The sequence below is a fragment of the Tenrec ecaudatus genome, chromosome 13 (genome assembly GCF_050624435.1).
Source record: "Tenrec ecaudatus isolate mTenEca1 chromosome 13, mTenEca1.hap1, whole genome shotgun sequence".
NCBI classification, from domain to species: domain Eukaryota; kingdom Metazoa; phylum Chordata; class Mammalia; order Afrosoricida; family Tenrecidae; genus Tenrec; species Tenrec ecaudatus.
The window spans coordinates 115,635,253-115,647,724 of record NC_134542.1 but is presented as its reverse complement, the minus strand read 5'-3'; the positions used below and the strand labels follow the sequence as shown (position 1 = coordinate 115,647,724).

Below are 12,472 nucleotides of genomic sequence, written 5' to 3'. Positions count from 1 at the left end.
ATGTCTAGCTATATAAGATAGGCAATAAATAAAAGTACCGGGACCAACAGTTCCAGGGGGACACGGGAGGCGGGAGCCAACAAACCCTGGGACAGGGGAACAACAAGAGATCTAAAATAGGTGGAGAGGAGGGCATAGAATGCCTGGTGCAGTTCGAGCAAGGGCAATGTAGCCAAGAGGAATTACTGAGAGCCAAATGAAGGTTGAACATGATAGTGGGACAGGAGGAAAGTAAAAAGAAATAGAGGAAAGAACTAGGAGGCAAAAGACATTTATAGAGGTAGATATAGGCATGTACATATGTAGATATATTAATATATAATGATAGGGATATAGGCCTATGATATGCGTTAAGCATTAAGGAAGCAGATAGACATTGGGCCTCTACTCATGTCCTCCCTCAGTGCAAGATCACTTCCTTCTATTAACCTGTAAAACATGCAGCCATCTAGCTAAGAAGCAACAAAGCCCACATGGAAGAAACAACCAGTCTCTGTGATCACAGGTGTCAAAAGGATCAGGTATCAGGCATCAGAAGACCCAAAACAATCATACTGATGAGAACATGTGGGGTCGGAGTGGAGACCCAAAGCCTATCTGTAGATAATTGGACAGCCCCTCACAGAAGGGTCACAAGGAGCAGACCAGGGTGCAGTACAGCACCGAGGACACACACAACATTGCTCTAATTCCAGATATTTGCTTGGACAAACCATCCTCCTTGATGATTGGAGGTGGCTGGCTTCCAAACCAGGAGGCTTGTGGACACAAGGGTGGAAGCAGAAGGAAGTGGCTACATTTCTGTGGTAGTTACATAATCTGTTGTCAGTTTGAGAGGATTAAGAGTGAAGGGGTGCCATTTAGCCTGTCAATCAAGTGTCAGCTTGATGACCTCATTTGGAAGCTCTAAGGAGATAAATAGATCGTTTGAGGTGGGACACACGCTCACTCTCCTTGGGAGACATTGCAGTTAACAAGCCACATGGAGATAGTAGCTTTGGAGCTGGAGAAGCCACATGGAGACGCCTGCCAGCGCCGAGATGCATATACTGCCTCTGGATCCACATTTCCCACCCACTGGCCTGTGATCTTCCTGCATTAAGTATCACTGCATATGTTTCATGAATCTGAAGAAGAATTTATAGACTGGTACTGGACATATGGGCTAATACTGGATTTATGGACTTGATCTGGACAGGACTGGGATGTTTTCCTCAATATTCAATTGCTCTTGTATATAAAGCTCTTCCTTATACACATATGAGTGTCTATGAATTTGCTTCTCTAGTCAACCCAAACTGACAAAATTTCCAAACCTGCTGAGGCAAGTTGTAAAAAGTGAATGAGATAAACAAGCGGCCATCTAGCTCAGAAGCAACGAAGGCCGCATGGAAGAACATACCAGCCTGTGTGATCACGTGGTCCCAAAGGGATCCGTTATCAGGCATCAAAGAACAAAAAAATCATATCATTGGCTGCACACCTCCATGATACGATCGCCGAAGACAAACGGGTGCATAAGCAAATGTGGCAAAGAAAGCAGATGGTGCCCTGCTATCAAAAGCGATAGTGTCTGGGATCTTAAAGGCTTGAAGGTAAACAAGCGGCCATCTAGCTCTGAAGCAACAAAGCCCACATGGAAGAAGCACACCAGCCTGTGCGATCACGAGGTGCCAAAGGACCAGGTATAAGGCATCATCCAATATATATATATAGTGAATGAAGGGGGAAGTGCAGAGTGGAGACCCAAAGCCCATTTGTTGGCCACTGGAGATCCCCTCACAGAGGGGGCTAGGGGAGGAGATGAGTCAGTCAGGGTGCGATGTAGCACCGATGAAGAATACAGCTTTCCCTCAGATCCTGGATGCTCCCTCCCCCCAACTACCATGATCCGAATTCTACCTTGCAGGACTGGGCAGGGCAGAGGTTGTACACTGGTGCATATAGGAGCTGGAGGCACAGGGAATCCAGGGTGGATGATACCTTCAGGACCAGGGATGTGAGGGGCGATACTGGGAGAGTGGAGGGTGAGTGGGTTGGAAAGGGGGAACCAATTATAAGGATCTACATTTGACCTCCTCCCTGGGAGATGGACAGCAGAGAAGGGGGTGAAGGGAGACTCCGGATGGGGCACGATATGACAAAATAATAATCTATAAATTATCAAGGGCTCATGAGAGAGGGGGAAGCAGGGAGGGAGGGGGGGAAAAAAGAGGACCTGATGCAAAGGGCTTAAGTGGAGAGTAAATACTTTGAAAATGATTAGGGCAAAGAATGTACAGATGTGCTTTATACAGTTGATGTATGTATATGTATGGATTGTGATAAGAGTTGTATGAGCCCCTAATAAAATTTTTTTTAAGTGAATGAATTCTGGTGGCCAGACATCCATACAAAGTTCTTCAGAGTTGAGCAAAGGAATACAAACTGGCCTCGGAAGGCCCAGAGAGAAACCATCAGATAGTCAGGTGAACCTAATCAGAACAGGAATAATTGACACGCCAAGGAATTCTGTACATCTCCCAGTGATGACTAAGTCAATGAGAAAAGTCTAGCCATTGGGTGATTGATGTATCCCAGATTCTAACTCAGGCTGCTCCTGTAGGATAGTGTGTAAGCAGGGTTCTGTAGAGAACCAAAACCAGGACACTTATAATTTTATAGAGAGATACAGACAGATAGATAGGTTTATACAGTGGAAGGAATAATAGCTAATTAGTCCACACAGCAGCAGAGAGGGTACAGTTCAACTCAGTTCCGTGGAACAGTTAATATCATGGAAGTCCTGCAATTCAATCACGTAGGCTGCCAGGACCAAGGTCAAGGAAGCAGACAGCTGAGTCTTCGCTCGGGAAATGCAGGCAGGGTCTGCCCACAGCAGCAAACAGCAGGGTGGGTCACTGACAGTCAGTAGCTCCGGAGCTTGGTGAAGCAGGCTGAGGTGGAACATGGAACACAAGCAATGCAAAGTGACAGGATCCACCAGCCTCAAGCGATATACGTATCAGCAGCGTGGTGAAGCAGATCTCAAAGGAACCTCAAGCTCTAGCAACATGACGCAAGGGGTGGCCTAACTCACAGGCTGAGGCAGAGAACGAGCTAAAGCAGTAGCGCGCTCCAGCATGCTCCAGTCACCAGAGAGCAAGGGAGAGGGGACGGGCCTTGCAAAGCCATTTATCTCTTTGCCCTCCAATCAAACTGCAACCTGATTCATCCCACATGTTTCCAAGGGCCAGGTTTGCACAATTAATTTAACTATCACAGACAGAGTAGAACTGCCCCATAGAGTTTCCTCAGCTATAATCTTGACTTGAGATCATCAGGTCTTTTCTAGAACAGAGTGGCTGATGGTGCGTTTGAATTTCTAGAACTTTCTGTTAGCAGCTGAGCACTTAACCACTTTGCCACCATGGCTCTGAACAATTGGAAAGGAAGCGCCTAACATAACTTCCCTCAGGGTGAGTGCTGGACCAGAGCCATTGAAGCTGAGAAAGCAATACAGGCTCCGGGGAGGAGAGGTTACAGAAAGATCGCTATAGCTATTGTCTGATCGGTCACTCCTGGAGGTAAAGACTCGAGATGGTGAAGACTAGGGTCTTTAGTCTCCATAAATTTCCACACAAGAGAGCAGAAGAACCATGAAAAGATTTACCCTACTAAAATAACCCTTATCATCCTTTCTGGGAAAGACTGCCAACCAGCTCTAGCGATGCTTTCCACAGGAATGTCCTAAGACGCAAGTCAGCAGGTCCTCCGACCGCTGTTGGGAGTTCAGTCGATGCATTAGCCGAAACATTAAATGTCTTATAAGCTCCGGGGAATATTCTCCCTTCACCATCAGTGTAGAAAATGACACAAATTACCTGCAATTTCCTCAGCTGCTGTGGTAAAGTCGTCTCACGTTGGCACTCATAAGACAAATCAAGCGAGAGGAAATCGACTGAGTCCTAGATATAAGCAAATAGTCATTAAAGCATAAGCAATTTAAAGACAAAATACTGCTCAGACGTGCTCCTTTTTGTTCCTGCGCGTATTACTGAACTGAATCTTCCAAGGTGGGAGTTTTCAAGAGACAAGCTGGCAGGGAAGAAGCTACAGTGAAGTGAGAATATGAGTGTGTTGCGTAGGGAGTGGAGGCAGGTTATCTGTGGAGCTGGGAGGAGCGTGTCAGCTATATGACACGCTTTGATGAGCGTGTCAGCTGTATACACGCTCAGCAAAGTGCTGGGCTCACCATAAGCATGAGTGACTGAGTGAGGCACTGTGTAACAGCTGTGGTGAGTCCCACAGATGTGGAGGACCAGCCTTCACAGCCATCTCGCACTTTGTCAGGACCAGTCTCCGAAGCACTTAGCGATCCCTGAACTTCACTGTGATCGCTGCAGACCCTAATGGCTTGGGGGCTTTTCCATTTCTGTGATTTCCTTTTCATGTCAGGTCATAGTCATGGCTGTTTTCAGGCCATCGTTTCAACTTCACCGCAGTGATTGGCCCATTCTGTTCGCTGAGAACACAACTTTCGCTGTCCTTGCCATGAACCACCTTTCCTCTCCCATCTCGTCTCTGCACATTTAAGCTTCGGGTTCAAATGTTTACACACATACAAGTCGGACTGCAGTTCACTGGATGCTGCCCCGAGAGGCTGGCTACTCCATTTGTATTCTTGTCAGGGTTAGATCATGGCTGTGGTTAATGGCAGGTGGGGAGCACTAAGTGCGCTGTGGACCTTTGAAAATCGATCCACAACGGGCCCCTTGTCAAGTTATCATCAGTGTTTACTAAAGGCTCAACATGCCCTCTCTCCCCTTGCTCCACTCTGGCAGTCAGTGGAAAGAAAGCTCCCCCTCCTCGCCCACCTCAGCTCTTGCGTTGCTTTGTCAGTTCAATGCAGCACAGAGCCACTGAACTTGTGCTTTTGAAAGTCACTGGTGGGGATTCAAGTTTAAAGGTAAATAAGATTCTCTGTGTTCATTGCATGATTTCGCCAGTAGCCAAGATGTGGAAACAACTGAAATGTCCACTGACAGATGAATGGATAAACAAAATGTGGGGCATACAGACAATGAAACATGACTCAGCCATAAAAAGAATTGAAGTCTTGCTGTCAGCCTGGATGAACCTGGAAAATATGCTGAGTGAAAGATCAGTCACTGAATGACAGACACTGTATGCATTCACTTCTATGTAATGAACAAACATAAAAATGAAAGATTAGTAGTTATCAGGGTTAGAAAGGTGAGGGATGGGGAAGTTTTTGCTGAGTGGTATTGAGTTTATGTTCATGGTTGGTGGAATAATTGGGGAAAGAAAAGCAATACTAGTCCAATAGGAAGAATATACTGTAATCAATGTCACTGCATCGTACGTGTAGAAATTGTTGAAGTGGCAAATGTCTTCACAACACACACACACACACACACACACACACACACACACACACACACACACACCAAATCCACAGAAACTTACAATCTAATAGTGAGTGCTAGGTAAATACAATTATACTGAAAGAAGGCAGACAGAAGTTTTGTAAGAAAAGTCCAAAACAGCGATTCCTCCACCTTGGTGGGGATTAGCCTCACTTGAGAGCTTGGGAAGACTGTAAAAGAGGGCAAGCCACACTCTGGGAGACCCTGGAGAACTTATACCAATTCAGGGATGTGTACTTTTGGAAGATTAATCCAGAAGCACTGTATGAGGGATTGGGGCCGAGAGACCAGGTCAAAGGCTATTTTCTCAACAAGCAATTTTCTGGCCAGCACTATTACGCATACTTACCAAGCAGAACCCAAGTAGGTCACTGATAGTCCCTATCTCCCTTGTAAACTTATTTATTTATTAAAAGATCATTTTACTGGGGGCTCTTACAACTCTTATAGCAATCCATACATCAATTATATCAAGCATATTTATTCATATGTTGCCATCATTATTTTCTAAATGTTTACTTTCTCTTTGAGTCCTTGGGATCAGCCCTCTTTTATCCTTCCCCTCCCTCTACCCTCAAGACCCCTTGATAAATTGTAAATTATTATTATTTTCTTATCTTTTAAAATCATTTTATTTGGGGTTCCTACAGCTCTTATCACAATCCATACACACATCCATTGTGCCGAGCACATTTGTACATATGTTGCCATCATCATTCTCAAAACATTTTCTTTCTACTTAAGACCTTGGTATCAGCTCATTTTTCCCCCTCCCACACCTTCCCTCTATCATGAACCCTTGACAATTTATAATTTTTTTCATGTATTACACTGATGGCTCTCTTCACCCACTTCTGTTGTCTGTCCCCCTGGGAGTGGGTTATATGTAGATCCTTGTGATCGGCTCTCCCTTGCTCCCCCCACCTTCTCCTTCCCCTTCTGGTATCTCTATTCATTCTTCTTATTGGGTCTGAGGGTTTTAACTGTCCTGGATTCCCTGTGTTGCGAGCTCTTATCTGTACCAGTGTACATGCTCTGTTATTATCTTCAAGCCTTTAAGACCCCACATGCTATATCTTTTGATAGATGGCACCATCAATTTTCTTCACATTTTGTAAACTAATTTAAATGGCTTTCTAGACCACAGTCAGCCTTCATGATAACTATCCAGAGCTTTATTGTGCCTGGATTTTAAAATCCTGGATTTGTAAATCTGAAGACACTGAACGTGCGGTTCTGTCAGTGGTGCAGAAGGCAGACATTGGCTGGTGGTTTTCGGGTGCTTTCCACCCTGCCCAGTAGCCAGCATTACTGGGCAACACGGCTTAATTCTCAGATGTTTTCTCCTTCATTGAAACAAATACAGTCTGAAAGTTATAATTAGAAGAGGAGAAACCAGGATGGGTAGTCTAGAGAACAGCATTTAATAAACCTTTTGCCCTCTTACCTGTCCTGCTATAAACTGACCTCTACTCTTATACCCTATTTTGGATTCTCCTAATTAGAAGTCAGTAACTGAGGCACTTGATTTCTTCATGTAGGCAGGCTGACACTTGACCCAGCAAGAGCTAGGGCCTATAACAAATAAGATTTTGTTTTTTGATGTAATTAGAAATCTCGGGAATGCATAGCATTCAAAAGAAGCATTTATCGAAATGCCATCAGACAAAAACTACTCTTGTTTTTGAAAAGTTAGGATCACAACTCTGCTCAGATGGGATGGGTGCTGTTTCACCTTGGCAAGCGCAGACGTCGATGGTTCTAGCAGGAGCCCGGCAATCTGGTCGGCTGGGAGAACCACAGAGAGCTTGCCCCCTAAAACCAACCAGAGAAGAAGCAGGTAAGAAGTGCAGGAAGGGGCTCTGACCGTTGAGGCCACTTGGGGTTTCATTTCCTACCAACTTTTCCAAAGGATCTTTGAGAAAAACCCTCTATGAATTTATCCTAGTTGAGAAAAAAGGGTTATTTATTTGTTTGTTTTGTTGTTGCTGAGAATATACCCAGCAAAACATAGACCAAGTCAACAGTTTTCTGCATGTCCTATGGCTGACGTTGATTACAGTCTTTGAGCTGGGCGGCCATTCTCACCTTCATCCTCTGAATGATTCCTCTTCAGTTCACATGAATCCACTGCCTCTGGAGGTTTCTGTCTCTTTGGTTAACAGTTTTATTGACGTATAATTCACGCACCATGCAGTTAATGGTTTAAAGTTATTAAGAGGAGTTGTGCAATCACTACTGCAATCTTTTTTAGAATATTTCTTCATTTTTGTACCCATTATTAGCTCCACATTTGTCCCCAACCTCCTCTACCAGAACGCTAAGAAACTATTAATCTAGTTGCTCTCTGTTTAAATTTACCTGTCCTGGATTTCATGTATAAAGAAAATCATACAAACATTAAAGACCGCCACCACCAACAAAATAAAACACAGACAAACCTCATTTCAAAAGAAAGTGGAAAATAATAAAAACCAGAACTAATTAAAAATATGTCAAAAGGGAAAAGAAATGATAAGATGTAGACTTTTAACAATATCTGCAGGAGGAACACTGGTGGGGTAGCAGGCTGTGCGCTGGGCTGCCAACAGCGAGGCCAGCAATTCAAACCTACCTGCCGCTCCTCCGGGGAAAGACGGGCCACCTCCTCCTGCACAGCCTCAGGTGTATTTCCCCAAATGTATTGTGAGATTTCATTGTCATCCAGAGCCTTCTGCAAACCAGTGCTCAGAATTTAAGCTCTAACACTATTTCCTCCTATTATCTTGGATTTTATTATTATTTTCAACCCTTGGCACATGGGCTGATGTATGTACTCCTTCCGGGAAGACTTACCTGCACCTCACTTATAAGGCTGCTTGCTTTAAGACAAACCTTTAAGAGTTACAGTCTCAGAGGGAGATCCAATACGACCAAGAAGTCAGAGCCTTTGTGAAAAGAACTTTGAAAAGAGCATGGGCAAGATGCAGCACCTGAATTCTGGACCTCCCCTGAGAAGTGGAAACTTCTATTAATTACATAGGGAGGAATTGACACAAAGGATTCTCTCCCCGGACTCTGCCCCCACCCCTACCCGCACCCCAGCAGAGGATTGAGGAAACAGTAAGCTGATGCTGCTGGTTCCTCTTCTTCTCACCCACCCTAACTCACACCATGGAGGACTCCAGTGCTTCTCCCCCAACATACTTAGATGGTGACTGAGTCCAAACTTGGGCAGGAAGATTCACAGGTTCCAGTGACCTAGGGCTGAAACAATCCTGACCTACTCACTACATTCCAGCTGGATAGAAGAGTTTTAGATAGGCTGTAACCTGGCTCCCAATGCCTGACTAGAGCTATTGGGAACTGGACTGTAGCAGAACTTCCCTGGAGCACTGGGGAGATGGACTGGGCCTGGAGGGCTAGGGGTGCAGAATTGGGTGAACCTGTGTCAGTAGAGAGAACCAGCATGGCAAAGCTTGAGCATTTCTTCACGGACCCAGGATTCAAATAATATCACCTGTTGGTCTGATGGCCCATGCCAAGATAGGATCTGGGCCCTGCTCTCACATACAGGGCCAGTGGAATAGCTCCTGCAAGCATGCAGTGTCTGAGATACTCTTTCTTCCCCATCATGTTGGATGTGTGGATGGTTGCCTAGCACTTTCTGGGACCTTGGAAGCCAGCCTCAAAACCAAGACTTCAATAGAGGCAATACTTAACTGTTTTCTGCCTTTGGTTCCTGCTGGCTTGGACTGGTGCTGAACTGCCTGGCCATCATTGGGTATCAGGATCTAAATAAGTGTGTGGGTATTGATTTGTACCCTGAGGTAAATAAATATATGTATATAAATATATTATTTTATAAATATATTTATATATATTAAAAGCACCATGTCGTTAACACAGCAGCTAATCTCTGCACACATCCAGAAACAACAGAAAGCAATTCAATTAGCCAAAATACATTCAGATCTAAATCTGGAGGAGGCCTTAGAGGAAGCGAAAGCCTTGGATCCTCCCATGATGCTGTTTTGAGTGATGATTTCCAGCTACTTTAAGTGATAGGAAGAAAATGTTGATAGAAATACAGGAAAAATAGAAGGGACATTTCAGGAATTCAGGAAAGTACTACAAGACCAATCTGACAAAATCAACAAACAAACAAAAAAAGTAATAATTAAACAACTCCAAAAAGAAATTCAAAACACAAACACTAAAATATTAGAAATGGATAACACTTTGAAAGAACAAAACAGAAAGATTGAAACAATGGAATCAAGAATCAGTGACCTCAAGGACAAATTTCTTGAGACCCAAATTCAAGATTAAGCTATAAAAAAGTCCCCAAAAGACTGAAGAAAATATAAGAATTCTATAGGACACTATCAAAAAGAACAACATATATTTGATAAACATTCCAGAATGCAAAGAAGAAATATTAGTTACAGAGAAAATACTTGAAGAAGCATTAAGAATTTCCCTAATATTATGTCAGAACACAAAATATTCAATAAGCCCAGAGAACTCCAAATGGAATCAGTCCCAAAAGAAAATCAGTATGACATGTGATAGTCTAAAGGGAGCCCTGGTGGTATAATGGTTATGAGTTGGGCTGCAAAGTTCATGGTCGACAGTTCAAAAACACCAGCATCTCCACAGGGGAAAGATTGGGCTTTCTAGTCCTATAAACATGGCACTGGAACTGAGTTCTAATTAAAAGAAAAGGAAACAATCCTGAGAGCAGCATGTGATTAAAAAAAAACAAACAACAACATATGAAGTCCAACCAATTAGGATGAGTTCAGCTTTTCCATCAAAACCAAGCAGGCAAAAAAAACCCCAAAAAACAACAAACCATGCAGGCAGGGCAAGATATGACAAAATAATAATTTATAAATTATGAAGGATGGGGGAGCGGGGAGGGAGGGGAAACATGAGGAGCTGATGCCAGGGCCTTAGGTGGAGAGAAAATGTTTTGAGAATGATGAGAGTAATGAATGTACAAATGTGCTTGACACAATGGGTGGATGTATGGATTGTGATAAGAGTTGTATGAGCCCCCAATAAAATGATTTAAAATAAAAAAAGAAAGAAATGAAAAAAAGAGAGTTGATTGAGCCCCCAATAAAATGATTAAAACAAAAACCATGCAAGCAGGAAGGCAACAGATTAATATATTCAAATTTTTGAAAGAAAAGAACTGCTAACCAGTAATTCTATATCCAGCAAAATTATCCCTAAAATATAAGGGAGAAATAAAATGATTTTCAGATAAGAAAAAAGGAAAGAACTTTGTTAAAAGAATACCACCTTTACAAAAAGAATTAAAAGGAGTTTTTTGAACAGATAATCAATCATAACAATAGAAAGTAACCTCAAATTGCTGTAAAGGACATTGGTATGGAGAAAATAGTCTACTTAAGTCATACACAGAGTGAAACAGAGCTATGTGAACCAAATAAGGAATCACAGATAAGATTTCTGCAGTGAAAACAACAACAACAACAAAATATAGGGAACAGAGTACATAATTAAAAATTAAATGAAGACCATGTCGAGTTGTTCACAAGACCTCAAACTATTTTGAATTTGGAGAGAAGACTACCACCCCCCTCCAAAAACAAAATCCTCAAGGAAAAAGTTAAAACCATAACTAAACAAAAGAGGAAAACCATACAATCATGTTAAACAGTAAACCCCCAAAATTCAACGAATGTATTGACTAAAAAAAAAAATCTATAAACAAAAGGATTGCAGGGGGGAAAATATCATCATGAACACTGAAACGATTATCACCACAACAAAAGCATATAAAATTGATGGCAATAAAACCAAACTTACCAATAATAACACTGATTGTAAATGGATTGAATACACCAGTTAAGAGACAAAAACTAACAGAATGGACAAGAAAGCATGAACCTTCAATATGCTGTTTACAAGAGACACACCTTAGAGAAAAAGACAAATATAGAGTAAACATTGAAGGGGGGGAGGGGGGGAAGCAAGCTAACAGCAGCCAAAAGAAAGCTGGAGTACTAATATTAATCTCTGACAAAATAGACATCAAAAGTAAAAGACGTATGGGAGACAAAGAGGTCATTATACAATCAAGAAAACTTCACTTGAACAAGAAACTATAGCCATAAGGAATATCTATGTACAAAATGAAAGGTCTTCAAAATGCATTAATCAAATTTGTATTAAAATGGAAATAAATAGGCAATAATATGATAATAATACTGGGAGATTTCAACATATAGCTTTTAAACAAAGATTGATCAACTAGAAAGAAAATTAAAAATATAGAGAACAAAACAGCACAATCAATCAACTGGATTTCTCAGATATACATATAACACTTCATCCAACAAAAGCACAATATACATTCTTTTCTGTGCCTTATGGAATGTACTCCAGAATAAATCACCTTTTGGGCTATTAAGCAAGCATGAATAAATTCAAAAATGTTGTTACAACAAACCATTTTTTTCAGCTCTCAGTGCTATAAAATTATAAATAAACTATAGATGATCAACCCCAAATTACATGGAAATTGAATAATAACGCTTTCCTTAAAAACCACTGAGTAATTGAAGAAATAAAGAACACAATTGAAAGTTCCTTGAAACAAATGAGAACAAAAATACAACATACTAAAATATTTGGGATCCAGACAATGCAGTACGCAGAGGACAAGTTATAACAAGTACACACATCGAAAAGGAAGTATTAAAATAAACACCTTAACTCATAAACTACAACCATTGGAATCAGACCAGCAAAACAAACCCTGAGATGCTAGACGAAAAGAAATGATAAAGATTAGAGGAGAAATAAATCCATCAATAAAGCAAAAACTATAGAAAAAATCAACAAGACAAGAAGCTGGTTCTTCAAAAGGGTTTACAAAATTGATATTACTGGCAAGCCCAATTTAAAAATGAGAAAAGCAACTATTATGAATAAAAAATGAACTGGGTGACATTACAACAGAACCAACTGGCAGTTTTTAATCACACAGTATTATGAAAAAACACATTTATTCAAACAAATTAGAA

At 41.7% G+C, this 12,472-nt stretch overlaps 1 protein-coding gene across 1 annotated transcript in view; it reads right to left on the bottom strand.

Moving 5' to 3' along the window:
- The window catches only part of LCT (lactase), a 76,771-nt gene that overhangs the window by 44,746 nt on the left and 19,553 nt on the right, over nucleotides 1–12,472 (bottom strand). The window contains exons 2-3 of the mRNA XM_075530037.1: nucleotides 7,165–7,244; nucleotides 3,864–3,947 (exon numbers count right to left, since the gene is read on the bottom strand). Of these exons, the coding sequence (XP_075386152.1) occupies nucleotides 3,864–3,947; nucleotides 7,165–7,244 (164 nt within the window). The remainder of the gene's footprint in view (nucleotides 1–3,863; nucleotides 3,948–7,164; nucleotides 7,245–12,472) is intronic.